This window comes from Bombina bombina, chromosome 1, assembly GCF_027579735.1.
Source record: "Bombina bombina isolate aBomBom1 chromosome 1, aBomBom1.pri, whole genome shotgun sequence".
In the NCBI taxonomy this organism is placed as follows: Eukaryota; Metazoa; Chordata; class Amphibia; order Anura; family Bombinatoridae; genus Bombina; species Bombina bombina.
The window spans coordinates 1151866014-1151887213 of NC_069499.1; the positions used below are offsets into that span (position 1 = coordinate 1151866014).

The 21200-nt window shown below is 39.8% G+C and overlaps 1 protein-coding gene across 1 annotated transcript in view; it reads left to right on the forward strand.

Annotated features, from left to right (window-relative positions):
* The window catches only part of RUNDC1 (RUN domain containing 1), an 81499-nt gene extending 61255 nt beyond the window's left edge, over positions 1 to 20244 (forward strand). The window contains exons 3-5 of the mRNA XM_053699572.1: positions 1251 to 1449; positions 14782 to 14865; positions 17126 to 20244. Coding sequence (XP_053555547.1) covers positions 1251 to 1449; positions 14782 to 14865; positions 17126 to 17991 — 1149 coding nt within the window. The 3' untranslated portion in view covers positions 17992 to 20244. The remainder of the gene's footprint in view (positions 1 to 1250; positions 1450 to 14781; positions 14866 to 17125) is intronic.
* The last annotated feature ends 956 nt before the right edge of the window (positions 20245 to 21200 follow it).

A 21200-nucleotide genomic window follows, 5' to 3' on the forward strand; every position in this document is an offset into this window, starting at 1 on the left:
ACATCTTGGGCTTTCAAGAATGAAGCTTCAGTTGATCAAATCTGCAAAACGGACACTTGGTCTTCTTTGCATACCTTTACTAAATTTTACCATTTTTATGTTTTTGCTTCTTCAGAAATAGCTTTTGGTAGAAAGGTTCTTCAGGCAGCTGTTTTAGTTTGATTCTAGTGCCTATGATTTAAGTTTTTTTGAATATTAAAGAAACTTAATTATTTTTGGATTTAATTTCTCAGCAGAAATAGCTGTTTTTATTTTATCCCCTCCCTTTATTGTTACTCGTGGACTTCCCTTGTCCACTTGTGGACTTAGGTATTATATCCCATCAGTAACAAGCTTGTGGACTCTCACCACCTATATGAAAGAAAACATAATTTATGTAACTTACCTGATAAATGTATTTCTTTCATGGTGGCGAGAGTCCACGAGGCCCAAACATATTTGTGTGATTTTGTATAAAGCACATTTTTTATCCTGCTCCTCCTTTTATATGCTTTTACTCCTTATTTCACCTGACCTACTTGGCTATACATTAAACTGAGGTATGAGTGAGGTGGGAGGTGTATTTATAGGCATTTGAGGTTTGGGAAACTTTACCGCCTCCTGGTGAATATATATTTATATTATATTTATATTATATTATATATATATATATATTCAAGCCACATATCAATCTATGCACATATAAATACATATCAAGTGGAAGAGCTCCCCAAAGTGTATAGAGGCAAGTTAGTAAAGTTATAACAGCACCTCAGCATCACAGCCTGTGTATATTTTTAATGTAATTTAATAAAGTATTTTTATTTTGTAAGTGCATTTGTTTGAATGTTGTGATAACTTAGACCAATTACGCATTTTAATAGAATAATGCAATGCCAGAGTACTTCTGCACTGGATATATATGGAGCGCTACCCAGACACATTTATTAACAGCAATTGGCCTGTAGCCATATATGTACACAAATTGTTTCTATATACAAGCATGCCCACACACAGACCTTTCAGGTAGAAGCAGACCCGTAGGCCCTGCAATATACACCCATATTCTGACATAGGCAAACAAATGTAGAATCATAAATACCCAGACTGACAAAAATGTGTCCCTCTAGGTACTAATAAGACTTTTATTTAGTAACTATGAATCTGTTTCTAATAAATAGTATACATTTCTAACAATAATAATAATGATAGAAGGCAACAGAGTAAATGTTATTAGACACCAATCATGACATTATTCTCTCTGACTCAAGGTGATCATAGATGAATTGATCAAGAAGCTGGATGTAAACCTAAATGAGGACATCAGCTGTTTGTCTCCAGAAGAGCTGCGCCAACGTGTTGATGCTGCCATTGCTCAGATTGTCAACCCTGCACGAGTGAAAGAGCAATTGGTGGAACAGCTAAAGACTCAAATAAGAGATCTGGAGATGTTCATTCAATTCATACAAGGTCAGAGGTTACATTATGAGTGTGCTTTTATACAAGCCAGATACCTACCCTTTGAAATTAATGTATGCATTTACAGTTAATTCAGATTGCCTTTAACTGCTGTAATAGTGACACCATAATACTTTATGCATAACAAAATCAGTGATACAATATCTAACAATAAAAACATTATATACATTTAAAATAACCAATATTCTGATTTCACAGAGGAGTGAAGGCATTCTCCCCTATTTCCCACTATATCTAACTGGTGGGGAGGGAATATGTGCTTTGTTAGAGTCCCTCTTCTCATCAGACAAAACAGTGTGTCTGCTGGTACAGGTGTTTTTGACTATCATCATTTGTTGTCTTACTGGTGGAGGTGTCTGTCTATTAAAGGAAGTAGGTAGACAACAGTCTTCTTCTAAAACTTTGGGGCTTAGTTAGAAGTCTGAAAATCAGCACAATGTTATTTAAAAATAAGCAAAACTATACATTGTTACAAAAAAACAACAACTGTATGGCCTATATAAATGGATCATCTACAAGACATTTATGCAAATAAAAATCTAGTGTAGAATGTGTCCCTTTTAAGATTTATGTAATGATTGTCCATTACGGTGAAAGCTGAAACTTGAAGAGTCTGCAATCTGACATTTAATGTTTCCTTGGCTGAACGTTTATTTTAAAAAGTGTACTTTTAATAGCTGACCCTGCTGACTACATTATTTGTTATTGAAATATCATAATTTATTGTCCTACTGGTAGTGTTGTCCATTCAAGGGACAGTAAAATGATTTTAGATGGGCAAATTTAAACAGCTGTCTAGTTTACTTCTATCTATTTTTTTTGCTGAAACACACATCTAGGTTGGCATAACAGTAGCAGTGCAGCACTACTGGTTGGTAGGTAGCTAGTGGCTGATTGGTGGCTGCACATATATGACCCTTGCCAGTGGCTCACCTGATGTATTCAGCTAGCTCTCAGTAGTATATTGCCGCACCTTCAACAAAGGATACTGGGAGAATTACTCACATTTGATTATAGAAGTAGATTGGAAAGTTGTTTACAATTGTATGCTCTACCAGAATAATGAAAGAAAAAGTTTGGGCTTCATATTCCTTTGAGATAACTGATCACCCTGATCCCATTGGATCCTTAGGGATCAGTTGCACACATATATTGCCTGCTAGGTTCATTATGAATCTAAACAGTGTTAACTAAACCTTTTTACTATCACAAAATATATTTCTTTTTTATGACACAATGAGTCCACGGATTATCTTAATTACTAATGGGATATTCACCTCCTTGTCAGCAGGAGGCGGCAAAGAGCACCACAGCAGAGCTGTTAAATAGCTCCTCCCTTCCCTCCCACTCTAGTCATTCTCTTTGCCTACATTAGTGATAGGAAGTGGTAAAGAAAGGTGTTGGTATAGATTCTTCAATCAAGAGTTTATTATTTTTAAAGTAGTGCAAGATTGTACTGCTTTGTCCTAGGCTGTAGCCGTAGTCCATATCAGTCTCTTCAGTAGAGCTTTGGTGGCTTTAAAGCAATGTGAACTTATGGGGCATAATTCTCACTGTGCCTCTCTTATTAGGATGCTGCCCTATCTTCTATAGCCTGAGGTAAATTTACTCAGACTTTTATTTCTCCACAGGTCGATGTGAGGGATTGGACCTCTCAAGCCTGTGAGCTGCCTTGGCTGTCAGGCAGATGTAAGGTAAGTGCTGCTTTTTTATTCTGGGGCCAAAGACAAAAACTCAGAGGAAAAGTGGGCACTTTTATTTACTCAGTTGAAACATATAAGGCTCAATTGACAAGGGCTCTTTATGTTTGGGACATCAAGCTCTCTTTATATGAAGGGTATTTCTTCTGTTAAGTGTGATCAGTCCACGGGTCATCATTACTTCTGGGATATTACTCCTCCCCAACAGGAAGTGCAAGAGGATTCACCCAGCAGAGCTGCATATAGCTCCTCCCCTCTACGTCACTCCCAGTCATTCTCTTGCACCCAACGACTAGATAGGATGTGTGAGAGGACTATGGTGATTATACTTAGTTTTATATCTTCAATCAAAAGTTTGTTATTTTAAAATAGCACCGGAGTGTGTTATTATCTCTCTGGCAGAGTTTGAAGAAGAATCTACCAGAGTTTTTGTTATGATTTTAGCCGGAGTAGTTAAGATCATATTGCTGTTTCTCGGCCATCTGAGGAGAGGTAAACTTCAGATCAGGGGACAGCGGGCAGATGAATCTGCATAGAGGTATGTAGCAGTTTTTATTTTCTGACAATGGAATTGATGAGAAAATCCTGCCATACCGATATAATGTCATGTATGTATACTTTACACTTCAGTATTCTGGGGAATGGTACTTCACTAGAATTACACTGTAAGAAATACATAAAGCTGTTTAATAACTAGAGATTATGTTTAACGTTTTTGCTGGAATGTAAAATCGTTTTCATTTGCTGAGGTACTGAGTGAATAAATGTTTGGGCACTATTTTTCCACTTGGCAGTTGCTTAATCTGTTTTCTGACAGTTTCTGTTCTCCCTCACTGCTGTGTGTGAGGGGGAGGGGCCGTTTTTTGGCGCTTTTACTATGCATCAAATATTTCAGTCAGCAACTCATTGTATTCCCTGCATGATCCGGTTCATCTCTACAGAGCTCAGGGGTCTTCAAAACTTATTTTGAGGGAGGTAATTTCTCTCAGCAGAGCTGTGAGAATTATAGTTTGACTGAGATAAAAAACGTTTATTCTGTAATTTGTTTCCTGCTTTCAGAATTTGTTATCTTTGCTAATGGGATTAAACCTTTGCTAAAGTTGTGTTGTTTACAAGGATTGAGGCTATAACTGTTTCAATTTATTAATTTTCAACTGTCATAGATCTTCTGTGCTTCTTAAAGGCACAGTACGTTTTAATATTATTCTAATTGAATTGTATTTCCAAGTTGCAAGTTTATTTGCTAGTGTGTTAAACATGTCTGATTCAGAGGATGATACCTGTGTCATTTGTTGCAATGCCAAAGTGGAGCCCAATAGAAATTTATGTACTAACTGTATTGATGCTACTTTAAATAAAAATCAATCTGTACAAATTGAACAAATTTCACCAAACAACGAGGGGAGAGTTATGCCGACTAACTCGCCTCACGTGTCAGTACCTACATCTCCCGCTCAGAGGGAGGTGCGTGATATTGTAGCGCCGAGTACATCTGGGCGGCCATTACAAATCACATTACAGGATATGGCTACTGTTATGACTGAGGTTTTGGCTAAATTACCAGAACTAAGAGGTAAGCGTGATCACTCTGGGGTGAGAACAGAGTGCGCTGATAATATTAGGGCCATGTCAGACACTGCGTCACAGGTGGCAGAACATGAGGACGGAGAACTTCATTCTGTGGGTGACGGTTCTGATCCAAACAGACTGGATTCAGATATTTCAAATTTTAAATTTAAACTGGAAAACCTCCGTGTATTACTAGGGGAGGTGTTAGCGGCTCTGAATGATTGTAACACAGTTGCAATACCAGAGAAAATGTGTAGGTTGGATAAATATTTTGCGGTACCGACGAGTACTGAGGTTTTTCCTATACCTAAGAGACTTACTGAAATTGTTACTAAGGAGTGGGATAGACCCGGTGTGCCGTTCTCACCCCCTCCGATATTTAGAAAAATGTTTCCAATAGACGCCACCACAAGGGACTTATGGCAAACGGTCCCTAAGGTGGAGGGAGCAGTTTCTACCTTAGCTAAGCGTACCACTATCCCGGTGGAGGATAGCTGTGCTTTTTCAGATCCAATGGATAAAAAGTTAGAGGGTTACCTTAAGAAAATGTTTGTTCAACAAGGTTTTATATTGCAACCCCTTGCATGCATTGCGCCGATCACGGCTGCAGCGGCATTCTGGATTGAGTCTCTGGAAGAGAACATTGGTTCAGCTACTCTGGACGACATTACGGACAGGCTTAGAGTCCTTAAACTAGCTAATTCATTCATTTCGGAGGCCGTAGTACATCTTACTAAACTTACGGCGAAGAATTCAGGATTCGCCATTCAGGCACGCAGGGCGCTGTGGCTAAAATCCTGGTCAGCTGATGTTACTTCTAAGTCTAAATTGCTTAATATACCTTTCAAAGGGCAGACCTTATTCGGGCCCGGGTTGAAAGAGATTATCGCTGACATTACAGGAGGTAAAGGCCATGCCCTGCCTCAGGACAAAGCCAAAGCCAAGACTAGACAGTCTAATTTTCGTTCCTTTCGTAATTTCAAAGCAGGAGCAGCATCAACTTCCTCTGCACCAAAACAGGAAGGAGCTGTTGCTCGCTACAGACAAGGCTGGAAACCTAACCAGTCCTGGAACAAGGGCAAGCAGACTAGGAAACCTGCTGCTGCCCCTAAAACAGCATGAATTGAGGGCCCCCGATCCGGGATCGGATCTAGTGGGGGGCAGACTTTCTCTCTTCGCCCAGGCTTGGGCAAGAGATGTTCAGGATCCCTGGGCGCTAGAGATAATATCTCAGGGATACCTTCTGGACTTCAAATACTCTCCTCCAAGAGAGAGATTTCATCTGTCAAGATTGTCAACAATCCAGACAAAGAAAGAGGCGTTTCTACGCTGCGTACAAGAGCTCTTGTTAATGGGAGTAATCCATCCAGTTCCACGATCAGAACAGGGACAGGGGTTTTACTCAAATCTGTTTGTGGTTCCCAAAAAAGAGGGAACTTTCAGACCAATCCTGGACTTAAAGATCCTAAACAAATTCCTAAGAGTTCCATCGTTCAAGATGGAGACTATTCGGACAATTTTACCTATGATCCAAGAAGGTCAGTACATGACCACTGTAGATTTAAAAGATGCTTACCTTCACATACCGATTCACAAAGATCATTATCGGTACCTAAGGTTTGCCTTCCTAGACAGGCATTACCAGTTTGTGGCTCTTCCATTCGGATTGGCTACAGCTCCAAGAATCTTCACAAAGGTTCTGGATGCTCTTCTGGCGGTACTAAGACCGCGGGGAATCTCGGTAGCTCCATACCTAGACGACATTCTGATACAAGCTTCAAGCTTTCAAACTGCCAAGTCTCATACAGAGTTAGTGCTGGCATTTCTAAGGTCACATGGATGGAAGGTGAACGAAAAGAAAAGTTCACTCGTTCCACTCACAAGAGTTCCCTTCCTGGGGACTCTTATAGATTCTGTAGAAATGAAGATTTACCTGACAGAGGACAGGCTAACAAGACTTCAAAGTGCTTGCCGCACCCTTCATTCCATTCAACACCCGTCAGTGGCTCAATGCATGGAGGTAATCGGCTTAATGGTAGCGGCAATGGACATAGTACCCTTTGCACGCTTACACCTCAGACCACTGCAACTGTGCATGCTAAGTCAGTGGAATGGGGATTACTCAGACTTATCCCCTTCTCTGAATCTGGATCAAGAGACCAGAAATTCTCTTCTATGGTGGCTTTCTCGGCCACATCTGTCCAGGGGGATGCCATTCAGCAGACCAGACTGGACAATTGTAACAACAGACGCCAGCCTTCTAGGTTGGGGTGCCGTCTGGAATTCTCTGAAGGCTCAGGGACAATGGAGTCAGGAGGAGAGTCTCCTGCCAATAAACATTCTGGAATTGAGAGCAGTTCTCAATGCCCTCCTGGCTTGGCCCCAGTTGACAACTCAGGGGTTCATCAGGTTTCAGTCGGACAACATCACGACTGTAGCTTACATCAACCATCAGGGAGGGACAAGAAGCTCCCTAGCTATGATGGAAGTATCAAAGATAATTCGCTGGGCAGAGTCTCACTCTTGCCACCTGTCAGCAATCCACATCCCGGGAGTGGAGAACTGGGAGGCGGATTTCTTAAGTCGTCAGACTTTTCATCCGGGGGAGTGGGAACTTCATCCGGAGGTCTTTGCCCAAATACTTCGACGTTGGGGCAAACCAGAGATAGATCTCATGGCGTCTCGACAGAACGCCAAGCTTCCTCGTTACGGGTCCAGATTCAGGGATCCAGGAGCAGTCCTGATAGATGCTCTGACAGCACCTTGGGACTTCAGGATGGCTTACGTGTTTCCACCCTTCCCGTTGCTTCCTCGATTGATTGCCAGAATCAAACAAGAGAGAGCATCAGTGATTCTAATAGCACCTGCGTGGCCACGCAGGACTTGGTATGCAGACCTGGTGGACATGTCATCCTGTCCACCTTGGTCTCTACCTCTGAAACAGGACCTTCTGATACAGGGTCCCTTCAAACATCAAAATCTAACTTCTCTGAAGCTGACTGCTTGGAAATTGAACGCTTGATTTTATCAAGACGTGGGTTTTCTGAGTCAGTTATTGATACCTTAATACAGGCTAGGAAACCTGTTACCAGAAAGATTTACCATAAGATATGGCGTAAATACCTATATTGGTGTGAATCCAAAGGTTACTCTTGGAGTAAGGTTAGGATTCCTAGGATATTGTCTTTTCTACAAGAAGGTTTAGAAAAGGGTTTATCTGCTAGTTCTTTAAAGGGACAGATCTCAGCTCTGTCCATTCTGTTACACAAACGTCTGTCAGAAGTTCCTGACGTCCAGGCTTTTTGTCAGGCTTTGGCCAGGATTAAGCCTGTGTTTAAAACTGTTGCTCCACCATGGAGTTTAAACCTTGTTCTTAATGTTTTACAGGGCGTTCCGTTTGAACCCCTTCATTCCATTGATATAAAGTTGTTATCTTGGAAAGTTCTATTTTTAATGGCTATTTCCTCGGCTCGAAGAGTCTCTGAATTATCAGCCTTACATTGTGATTCTCCTTATTTGATTTTTCATTCGGATAAGGTAGTCCTGCGTACTAAACCTGGGTTCTTACCTAAGGTAGTTACTAACAGGAATATCAATCAAGAGATTGTTGTTCCTTCTTTATGCCCAAATCCTTCTTCAAAGAAGGAACGTCTACTGCACAACCTGGATGTAGTCCGTGCTCTAAAATTTTACTTACAGGCAACTAAGGAATTTCTACAAACGTCTTCTCTGTTTGTCATTTACTCTGGGCAGAGGAGAGGTCAAAAAGCTTCCGCTACCTCTCTTTCTTTTTGGCTTCGTAGCATAATTCGTTTAGCTTATGAGACTGCTGGACAGCAGCCTCCTGAAAGAATTACAGCTCATTCTACTAGAGCTGTGGCTTCCACTTGGGCCTTCAAGAATGAGGCCTCTGTTGAACAGATTTGCAAGGCTGCAACTTGGTCTTCGCTTCATACTTTTTCCAAATTTTACAAATTTGACACTTTTGCTTCATTGGAGGCTATTTTTGGGAGAAAGGTTCTTCAGGCAGTGGTTCCTTCTGTATAAAGAGCCTGCCTATCCCTCCCGTCATCCGTGTACTTTTGCTTTGGTATTGGTATCCCAGAAGTAATGATGACCCGTGGACTGATCACACTTAACAGAAGAAAACATAATTTATGCTTACCTGATAAATTCCTTTCTTCTGTAGTGTGATCAGTCCACGGCCCGCCCTGTTTTTAAGGCAGGTAAATATTTTTTAATTTATACTCCAGTCACCACTTCACCCTTGGCTTTTCCTTTCTCGTTGGTCCTTGGTCGAATGACTGGGAGTGACGTAGAGGGGAGGAGCTATATGCAGCTCTGCTGGGTGAATCCTCTTGCACTTCCTGTTGGGGAGGAGTAATATCCCAGAAGTAATGATGACCCGTGGACTGATCACACTACAGAAGAAAGGAATTTATCAGGTAAGCATAAATTATGTTTTTGACAGCCATAACTGCAGGCACTGGGGCTGGGACTTAAGCTAATTTTGAAGTTTTCTATGGTGGTTAATTTTCCCAACGGCTTAAACAAGTAAATAAACCGGTCGGGAGATGAAGATACAGTAACGGCCACGATTGGCGGGGCTATCGAGTTTGCGCGTTTCCTGTAACTGCATAGTATTCAACACATCTTCTGTTGCAAAGACGACTGAAGAGTGTGTCACTAGAACCGCATGTTTTTTTAATACATTAAAGGGACAGTCTAGTCCAAAAAAAACTTTCATTTTTTCAAATATGGCATGTAATTTTAAACAACTTTCCAATTTACTTTTATCAACAATTTTGCTTTGTTCTCTTTGTATTCTAGTTGAAAGCAAACCTAGGAAGGCTCATATGATAATTTCTAAGCCCTTGAAGACTGCCTCTATTTTATTTACTTTTCACAGCAGGGGAGAGCAAGCTCATGTAGGCCATATAGATAGCATTGTGATCACTCTCGTGGCTAGTGGCAGACACTGCACTAATTGGCTAAAATGCAAGTCAATAGATAATAACTAAGTCATGTGATCAGGGGCGGTCAGAAGATGCTTAGATACAAGTTAGTCACAGAAATAAAAAGTGTATTAATATAACAGTGTTGGTTTTGCAAAACTGGGGAATGGGTAATAAATGGATTATCTATCTTTTTAAAAAACAAAAATTCTGGTGTTGACTGTCCCTTTAAGCAGGCGGTTCTAGTGCTATTGTTGAATTCCGGTTTGCAGGTAGGCACCTCAGCAGAGTTGCTGAGGTGTAAGTGTGTCTGAATAGAAATTAATTCATTTTCATTCTTTATTGCCTTTTGGGTAAATTTTTTACACATCCAGTAAAAAAGTTGCACTTTTAAATTTAAAGGGACAGTAACGTTTTTTGTATTCAAACTTTTTTGTGTCAAATTAAAGTTTTTTATTGCATAATTATATTATTGTGATTCAGTATGGACCAAGGGGACTTGCAAAGTGTTACTTGCTCCTTGTGTTTTGATGTAAATGTGGAACCACCAATCCCTTTCTGTCCCTCATGTATTGAGAGGACTTTAAATTATAGGGAAAAGATTTTTTCTGAGCAAAACTTTTCAAAGGCGTATGCTGTCCAAGAGTCTAATGACGAGGTTCAAGGAATGCCGCAGCTTTCTCCCCAAGCGTCCCAAAATTTACCGCCCGCACAAGCAGTGCCCTGCACTTCTGCTCTAGCTCCCGCTGGAGTTACCTTAAAATATATAGCTTCCGTCATGTCTTCTACAATTTCTGATGCATTGTCTGCTTTCCCAATGATGCAGGGCAAACGTAAGAGGAAAACCAGACATTCAGTAAGTTCTGATGCAATTGTTGCAATTTCAGAGGTAACCTCCCAAGGTCACGAAGGGGAGGGTATTGCTGTAGCATCTGAGGATGAAATCTCAGATTCAGAAAGTTTATTGCCTTTCATGGACTCAGAGGTTGTAACTTTTAGGTTTAAACTAGAACACCTCCTGCTGTTGCTCAGGGAGCTTTTGGTTACTTTAGATGACTGTGACTCCACAATAGTGGTTGTCCCTATGAAGTCTAGTAAATTGGACAGATATTTTGAGGTTCCTTCTTACTCAGACGTATTTCCAGTCCCAAAGCGAGCTTCGGAGATCATTACTAAGGAGTAGGAGAGGCCAGGTATACCCTTTTCTCCCTCTCCTATTTTTAAGAAGATGTTTCCCATAGCTGACTCTTTCAAGGAGGCTTGGCAAACAGTTCCTAAGGTGGAAGGGGCCGTTTCCACCCTAGCCAAGAGAACTACTATTCCTATAGAGGATAGTTGTGCTTTCAAAGATCCTATGGACAAGAAGTTAGAGGGTCTGCTTAAGAAGATTTATGTTCACCAGGGTCTGCAATGGCAGCCAGCTGTGTGCATTGCCATCACTAGTGCGGCAGCTTATTGGTTTGATGCATTGTCTGAGTCTCTCAGGACTGAGACTTCCTTGGAGGAGATCCAAGACAGGATAAAGGTTCTGAAGCTAGCTAATGCCTTTATTACGGACGCTTCCCTTCAAATTATTAAACTGGGAGCTAAGATTTCAGGTTTTTCTATTCTAGCCCGCAGAGCTTTATGGTTAAAACCTTGGTCTGCGGATGTTTCTTCTAAGTCTAAGCTTCTGGCTATTCCTTACAAGGGCAAGACCTTGTTTGGACCTGGTCTATCGGAAATTATCTCTGATATCACGGGAGGTAAGGGTCATCGTCTCCCTCAAGATAAGAGAAACAAACAGGATGACAGAGCAATTTTAGTTCCTTTCGAAATTTCAATCTTCCTCCTCCTAAGCAGGAACAATCCAAACCTGCATGGAGACTTAACCAGTCTTGGACTAAGGGAAAGCAATCCAAGAAGCCTGCTATTGAATCCAAGACGGCATGAAGGGCATGCCCCCGATCCGGGACCAGATCTTGTAGGGGGCAGACTTTACTTCTTTGCTCAGGTTTGGGTGCAGGATGTTCAGGATCCCTGGGCAATAGAGATTGTGTCTCAGGGATACAAACTAGAGTTCCTCCCAAAGGCAGGTTTCTACTTTCAAGATTATCTGCAAACCAGACAAAGAGAGAGGCGTTACATTGCGTAAGAGACCTCTCCGCCCTGGGAGTGATTGTTCCTGTTCCAGTAATGGAACAGGGTCAGGGTTTTTATTCCAATCTGTTTGTGGTTTCTCAGAGTGCGTCCTTCAAGATGGAAACTATTCGTTCCATTCTTCCCTTAATCCAGGAGGGTCAATTTATGACAACAGTGGATTTAAAGGATGTGTACCTACATGTTCCTATTCACAGAGATCATCACAAGTTCCTAAGGTTTGCCTTCCAGGACAAACACTTCCAGTTTGTGGCTCTTCCTTTAGGTCTTGCCACTGCTCCCAGAATTTTCATAAAGGTTCTGGGGTCTCTGTTGGCGGTGCTTTGATCACGGGGCAACCGAGATTATGGGGACTGGTCTCCTCGAATAACTCTGGAACAGGAGACAAGGGACTCTCTTCAATGGTGGTTGTCTCTGGATCATCTCTCCCAGGAAACCTGCTGTCGCAGACCATCTTGGGTGATTGTGACAACAGGCGCCAACCTTCTGGGGTGGGGAGCAGTCTGGGGCTCCCTAAAAGCTCAGGGAGTTTGGACTCAGTCAGAGTCTGTTCTTACTATAAATATTCTAGAACTGAGAGCAATCTTTAATGCCCTTCTGGCCTGGCCCCAGTTAGCCTCACTCCGGTTTATCAGGTTCCAGTCGGACAACATAACTTCAGTGGCTTACATCAATCAGGGAGGAACGAGTAGTTCCTTAGAAATGACAGAGGTAACCAAAATAATCCAGTGGGCGGTAGCCCACTCTTGTTGCCTATCGGCTATCCACATCCCAGGCGTGGTTAACTGGGAGGCAGATTTCCTGAGCAGGCAGACCTTTTTATCCGGGGGAGTGGGAACTCCATCTGGAAGTATTCTCCACCCTGATTCTCAAGTGGGGTCAGCCTGAATTGGATCTCATGGCATCCCGACAGAATGCCAAGCTCCCGAGATACGGGTCAAGGTCCAGGGACCCCCAGGCAAAGCTGATAGATGCTCTGGTGGTCCCTTGGACCTTCAGTCTAGCATACCTTTTTCCTCCGTTTGCTCTTCTTCCTTGGGTAATTGCTCAAATCAAACAGGAGAGGGCCTCGTGATCCTCATAGCACCGGCCTGGCCTCGCAGGATTTGAAGCTGACTGCTTGGAGATTGAACGCTTAATTTTATCCAAGCGGGGGTTTTATAGAGACCATGATTCGGGCTCGTAAGCCTGTAACTAGAAGGATTTACTATAAGATTTGGCATAAATATCTCTATTGGTGTGAATCCAAGGGCTACTCATGGAGTAGAGTTAGGATTCCTAGAATTTTGTCTTTTCTCCAAGAAGGTTTGGGGAAGGGTTTATCGACGAGTTCCCTAAAGGGTCAAATCTCGGACTTATCTATTTTGTTGCACAAATGTCTGGCGGATGTCCCAGATGTACAATCATTTTGTCAAGCCTTGGTCAGGATCAGGCCTGTGTTCAAACCAGTTACTCCTCCATGGAGTCTTAATTTAGTTCTCAAAGTTCTTCAAGGGGCTCCGTTTGAGCCTATGCATTCCTTAGATATTAAGTTGTTATCTTGGAAGGTTTTATTTCTTGTTGCTATTTCTTCGGCTCGTAGAGTGTCAGAGCTCTCGGCATTGCAGTACGACTCTCCTTACTTTATTTTCCATTCAGATAAGGTAGTTTTACGTACTAAATTAGGATTTCTTCCTAAGGTTGTTTCTGATCGGAACATTAATCAGGAAATTGTTGTTCCTTCTTTGTGTCCTAATCCTCCTTCTCAGAAGGTACGACTTCTGCACAATTTGGATGTGGTCCGTGCTTTAAAGTTTTACCTGCAGGCGACTAAGGACTTTCGTCAGTCTTCTTCTTTGTTTGTGATTTTCTCAGGCAAACATAAGGGACAGAAAGCTACGGCTACTTCTGTCTTTTTGGCTGAAGAGTATCATACGTTTTGCATATGAGACTGCTGGACAGCAGCCTCTCGAGAGAGTTACGGCTCATTTCACAAGGGCTGTTGCTTCCTCATGGGCATTCAAAAATGAAGCTTCTGTGGAACAGATTTGCAGGGCTGCAACTTGGTCCTCTCTACACACTTTTTCAAAGTTTTACAAATTTGACACTTTTGCCTCGGCTGAGGCCGCTTTTGGGAGAAAGGATCTTCAAGCAGTGGTGCCTTCCGTTTTAGGTTCCCTGTCTTGTCCCTCCCATTTCATCTGTGTACTCTAGCTTGGGTATTGAATCCCATTAGTAATTAAGATGATTCGTGGACTCGTCGTGTCATAAAAAAGAAAAGAAAATGTATGCTTACCTGATAAATGTATTTCTTTTTTGACACGATGAGTCCAGGGCTCGCCCTGTTCTTGTAAGACAGGTTGTGGGTTATTGTAAACTTCAGACACCTCTGCACCTTGGCTTTTCCTTTTTTTCCTTAACTTCGGTCGAATGACTGGAGTGGGAGGGAAGGGAGGAGCTATTTAACAGCTCTGCTGTGGTGCTCTTTACTGCCTCCTACTGACCAGGAGGTGAATATCCCATTAGTAATTAAGATGATCCGTGGACTCATCGTGTCAAAAAAGAAAAATACATTTATCAGGTAAGCATACATTTTCTTTTTAGAATGGAATTTCTACTTTTTTTTTATAAATGGATACATTTTTATTTTAGTGCCCCTTTAAGTAATGGAGCAAACTAGAAAAGATTAGTTACTTGATCCTGAAAACACCATGCTTTTAAAAGCACAATTGTGCCAGTCACAAATAAAGCTATGTCAAATATTTGTTATTTGCACAGATTTACTATTATTTATGCATATTCTTACATTTATAACTTATAAATGCAGTATTGTATTATATGATATAAAAATAGAGATGTTCCTACTGAACAAGATTTGACAAAGAAGATTATAAGTTACTTACAAAATATTACTACTATGATCTGCTTTTAATGTGAGCAGTGAATTGCAATTTATTTTAAAAGTGGCTTATTCTTTACAGATGAAGTTGGCAGCCCTGCTATATGTGCAAATACAGGAGCAGCAGGGAGTCAACCAAGCGCTGGTTCACACCCTCGAAACAAAGGTAAAACTTGTGGTTGCTAATAGTTTTTGTCATTCTCCAATGTTATTATATGTTATCAGGGCACTGCCGTGCTAAGTAGTATCCATTTATAATCTATATCCGCTTTGGTAGAAGGGCACGTGTGTATGTATGTATGTATATATGTGTGTGTGTGTGTGTATGTGTGTATATATATATATATATATATATATATATATATATATATATATATATATATATATATAGTTATATAGTAAATCATGCAAGATAGCACGCTTACCCATATAGTGGTCCAGAGTTTCCGGATTTATAAACGCTTTGCAATAAAAACTCAGGAATCATATTCTTTGAAAGTGTTTATACATTTATTGGAAAGGGTTCCCAACGTTTTGGCCCTCACCTGGACCTTCCTCAGGTGTGTGTGTGTGTGTGTGTATATGTATATATATATATATATTATTCTGGTGTTTTTTCCCTCTCCTGTAACTCTCTTTTGGTATATGTATATTGAGCATATGATCTTAGCTTGTTACTTAAGTCCTGCATTTATTGTAATGTTATTCCCAATGTCTTACTCCAAATGTTTTGTTAATTGCCATGTGATGTTCAGTACTTGCTATTATTCTTAAATGTATAGCTGTTGTATGCCATAGCTTCAACCTCCCCCAAATGTTACTGCCTTGTTTATCTTAACTTATCTCACCCTAACCTGACCAGAATCTAACTTTTCAATTGGCCTTTTAAATTGTCTTTGACTTAGCAATCAACTAATTTAGTGGACCCAGCTGACTGCCCTGCCTATATACTTTACTCTAGCTTGGGCTATGCATTGCACTGGGGGTGCATTGCCTGGGCAGTGTGCATTGTCACAATAGCATATGTTCACATTTGTGAAGTGACCATTTTATAAGTGAGGCAATAATATAAGAATTATACAAGAGGCAAGACACAAGGCAAGTACTCCTGTAATTTTGTGATTTAAGTATCTCATTGTTTCCTTATGCAAGTGCTGCTGTAATAATGTGTTTTATGTGTTTAATTGGTTCCCATTCTTGTAAAAATGCTCAATATATTCATATTCCTTTTTGCTACCTCTTGTCTCTATTACAAACTACTTTATTCAATTACACCTTCCCCCTCACCACCTGCACTGTTTATTAGCCCATCTTTCTTAATCTCACCTTAGTTTTGTACTCATGAACTTTACGCATTCCTAAACACCCTCTCTTTCCCCCTGCACATCCCTAAAACAGTCTCATTCCTGCAAATCTGCATCTCATCTCTTGTCACTCTCCCTCTTGCTCGTACTAGCTGCTGGTGACATCTCCCCTAATCCTGGTCCCCAACCACTTCCTAGCCATGCACATCCATGTGTACCTTTCCATAGACTCAGAAAACAAAACTCTGGTAACCTTACTCACATTCCTCTTGTATCTAAAGCCACTACCCCCTTAACTTGTGCACTCTGGAACTCTCGCTCTTTTTGCAACAAACTCATTTCTATCCATGACCTCTTTATCAATCACTTCCTCAACCTTCTAGCTCTCACAGAAACTGGTTTCTCTCCTTTAGACACAGCATTCACTGCTGCACTATCACATGGGGGTCTCCACTTCAGCCACACTCCTAGGTCTGGTTAGAGACAAGGAGGTGGTGTAGGTATTTTACTTTCCTCTCATTGCACCTTTCAACAAATACAACCCATCTCTTCCCTCACATTTTCCTCATTTGAAACCCACATGATTCACTTAATCTCTCCCCTCTCTATATGTGTTGCAGTCTTATACCCCCCCCCCCCCCCGGCTCCTCCACTCAATTTCTAGATCGCTTTGCTGCCTGGCTACATTATTTCCTTTCCTCAGACACCCCTGCCCTCATTCTCGGCGACTTCAACATCCTTCTTGACAATCTCACTGCCTCCTCTGCAAAACAACTTCTACCCGTTTGATCCCTATAAATGTTACCTTGTATACCGCCTATGTTTATAGCGTTGCGGAATCTGTTGGTGCTCTACAAATAACCGATAATAATAAAGTGTGAATATGTATGTATATGTGTGTGTATGTTTTTTTATATATATATATATATATATATATATATATATATATATATATATATATATATAAAATGTATATTGTTTCCTAATATCCCTAATAAGAATAGCTAGCTATTTTTCATGTTATTGCCTTAGTGTTTCATTCCAAAGAATGACATCACCTTATAATTTTGTTCCTTCTTCCTTTTTTCCTTTTTTAAAAAACAAAACAAAAAAAAAAAACAGTGAGTCCAGAGCAGGCAAGACAGATGCAAGAAACAGGTGTGCACCTCATGCGCCGTGCTCTAGCGGTTCTACAGTTGTTTGCTGTTAGCCAGTTTGGCTGTGGAACTGGACATATACCATACAACCTCTGGAAACAAGATGAGACCAATAGAGACTTCACTCCACTGATCAAGAAGTTGGAAGTATCTGTAGACAAGGTGAGGCAGCTGGCACTGCGGCAACAGCCTAATGACCATGTTATCAGTTATGCCAACATGCAAGAGATATCGTTGGGAGGGAAAGATGAGTTGACTGTGGCAGTGAGAAAAGAATTGTCGGTCTGTATCAGAGATCTTCTGTCACATGGACTTTATGCCACCTCCCAAGGGATGAGCCTGGTGCTGGCTCCTATTGCTTGCTTGATTCCTGTCTTCACAGCATCTCCACCAACTATGCATCCCTGGGAGCTCTTTGTTAAGTATTACAATGAGCAGAATGGAAGAGCCTTTGTGGAGTCACCTGCCCGCAAGCTATCTCAATCCTTTTCCCTGCCTGTATCAGGAAGCAGCAAGGTTACCCCAAAACAGAGTCTTCTCTCTGCAATCCATACAGTCTTAACAGAACATGATCGGTTTAAGCGTGGAGCAGACTCTGAGTTCAAGGCTTTGGTCTGCATGGCATTGAATGAGCAACGCCTGGTCTCCTGGCTCAACCTTATCTGTAAATCAGGAGTATTGATACAAACACATTACCAGCCCTGGAGTTACATGGCCAGCAGTGGCTTTGAAAGTGCCCTGAACACTCTTAGCCGTCTCAGTAACCTAAAGTTTAACCTTCCTGTTGATCTTGCAGTGCGTCAGCTCAAAAATATCAAGGATGCTTTTTGATGCACCCACTTAACTTTACCTACCATATGTACAGTGGATTTTTCATATTTCATGTGTCTGTATAAAACTATAGTTATTAGGATGACCTATTTTCTCAAGCACTTTATATCTAATCTCTTCTGTGCTCCACAATATCACTGCTTCTTTGAGCTTGGTTTCCATTGCTGGTGTAAACCGGTGGTGACATAAAACCTCTCCTTAGACTCTAATTGAGGCACTTGTTACCACCAGTTTACAAGAGCAATGGAAACTAGGAATTGTTCTTTGTTTTGTATTAGATAAAGGGAGACTCAGACACTCCCATTAGTTGGTTTCCTATTCCATTTTGAATGACATCACTATTAGGATTACAAGGGGCAGTCACATAGATCTAAGGCTCAGAAGGTTGTATATTTTTATTATTAAGACTAGAATTTAGATTGTTTTATATATATATTTTTTTAAAACATTTAGCATGACAGGACTATAGTCTGGAATAAGAGGTTTATAATTATGTGGACATTTAGATGATCATTAATTTATATAATATTTCTTATTTCCCTCTCTCAATTGAATGCTCTGGATTTGTTACTAGAATTTAAATTGACTAGTTAAAACTCAAATCTATCCATCTACTCTCTGAATATAAATTATTTTTTTATTAAAGATAGTGTTAAAAACATCATATGTTACGTTTTAGTCCACTGTTTTCTTATCCTGTTACAGCCTTTTGTAAATCAGTTTTATCTCTGATGCACCACACCTTAAGCAGCAGTGATGTCACTCATGCAAAATAATAATTATATTCATAATAATGTGCCCCATGTTAGCATACACTTTTTTATGCTTAATTTAAAGGTACCAAAATAACAGCATAAAAAATATTCTGCTCCATATTAATAAAGTAACATTTATTTATATTCTAACTTATCTTCCCTATTGCGTACCACTAGTATGTGCTTTTTTTTTTTTTCTTTAAAAAGCATGCTTTATAGGAGAAAATGTGAAATTAAGCAATATAAAGCACTTTTTTTTATTTTGTATCCCTTTTTTAACAATAGTTATCCAGCATTTTTTATTTTTTAGTACTGGAGACAGACCATATATTAAAGGAACATAAAAAGAACAGGATGCTGTAAAGCACTAAACAACACAAAGTGCATTTTGATGAAAACATATATGAAGTGTCTAGTTTTAACTCTGATCAGTACTCTGTGCATCTGTCTGGTACCAATCTCAGAACATACATAGGTGCGGATTCTGCACTAGCTTGCTTGTCAATCAAATTATTTCACAAGAGAGTACTTACAAAACTGTTGATAAGTACACACAAAAACACATTGCAATAGTATGATAGAGGTGAGTCCATTAGAGGCTCAGGTATAATGTAAATGTATACTCTGAATATTTTGCACAACATTAATATATTAAACAAGTAAGTGTCCCTAATACTGTATTGTTGGATAAGAACCGTGGGTAAGAACGGTTAATAAAGTACCCAGTTCTGGAGAGAAATGTGTATGTACTGTAGCTAAGACATGGGATAATGTAATGCATTCTGTTTAATATGCTACCTAGCACTGCCATTTATATATTTTTGACTTGTGAGGGGAATACTCTCTTCAAAAGAAAATAAGGATAATGTGATACAATGTTACTGTATATTTTCCAAAGCCATTGAACTGTTAATTATTATTTGATTACCTATTTGACTACTTCCAAACCAAAAATGTAAATCTCTGTTTACTTCCATAGCTGTTACAACCATTTGTAATTTGTTTCCAGTAATACTGTTTCATCTAAGTAGTAGATGAAAATTAATTTAAAGTGGTCTGTCTTTGAGATATTAATATGCTGGCTAAAATGTAGATTGCATGTTGACTAGTGTTGAGAGTTGCAATGCAAATTAATTTTGAGATGCCAATATTCAACATAAAATTGAAATATTGCTTTTCTTTGTTCATAACACTTTGTTAAAAAAATACACATTTTTGTCATTGAAACTTCAATATTATAATGATTAATCTTGGCTAATAGATTGTATATTGTATACATTTCATGTATATTAAGCACCGTGACTCACTAAAATATATTTTAAGAATGTTAAATGTTTAATAAGTTGATCTGGATGTTTATAGTTAAGTGATGTAAAAGATCATGTATCTTGGGATTTGTAGTTTTCAGATTTTTTTTTTTATTTGTGTGTGTGTAAATTCTCTGTATGTATATATGGTACACAGAACATCTGAAAGAAATAAAAATGCTGCTAGTTTAGAGTGGTAGTAACATTTTTATATTGGTTTGTAAATACAAACAATACAAGACATGGCACAAACAGGCATTCATTACATGTGTTAGCATCTAAACATACATGAAGGTATTTACTAACATAATGGAATATCTCCATCTCAATTCACTCAAATGTTTATGCTCAAAAATGACATATCGCTATGTAATCCTCAAACTTTGTACTATTACAGACATATAAACTATTTTTATACAAGAAAATTCCAGCAAGAGAGCCGGACAGGATACGAACCAGAAAAGCACTCTGCCCTCATACGTATGGGCTTAGTGTATATAGGTTTTAAAATATATCAACTTTATTAGTTTTATTTAAAAAGGGTTACACACAATAAAAACAGTTGCAGCAAGTAAAAGTGGTTTTCAAACTAATGTAGTGAAAATGGTGGATAGTTACAAATTTTTAACCTGAATTGATATGGATAGTAACTCCAACCTAAAGAGGAATTGTGGTAAACCTTAATGGTAAAGGTATGTTTATAATCTGCTGTGGGCTAACATCCCTGCAAAATTGAGTTGTCACCCTTTTAGGGGCCACTAATTAGTCAAAGTGTGTACTCATAAATTGTATACCTCACTGAGTGTTATGTGGATACTAAAATAAATTGTACCCATATGTACTCTGTGCTAGAGTACTGCAACAGTAGTAGTATGGCTAGGTATTGATACCTTGCAAGTTATGTGTAGTTTGCACTTATATATACAAATTACTTGTTAGTGTGCCCGTGGGTCACAATTAAAATATTAGTTGCTCCACAGATTAGAGGTATATCTCCGCCGTCAAAGCCAGTAGGTGAAACATGTTAAGGGAGTGTAGTCCTGTAGTTTTAATTTTGCACTAGTCTAAGTGGTATTTCTTATGCATTAAGCAACTATGGGGAAAGTGGTATTTCCTTAGGAGATCTGTTGTTCAGGCTTATCCGATA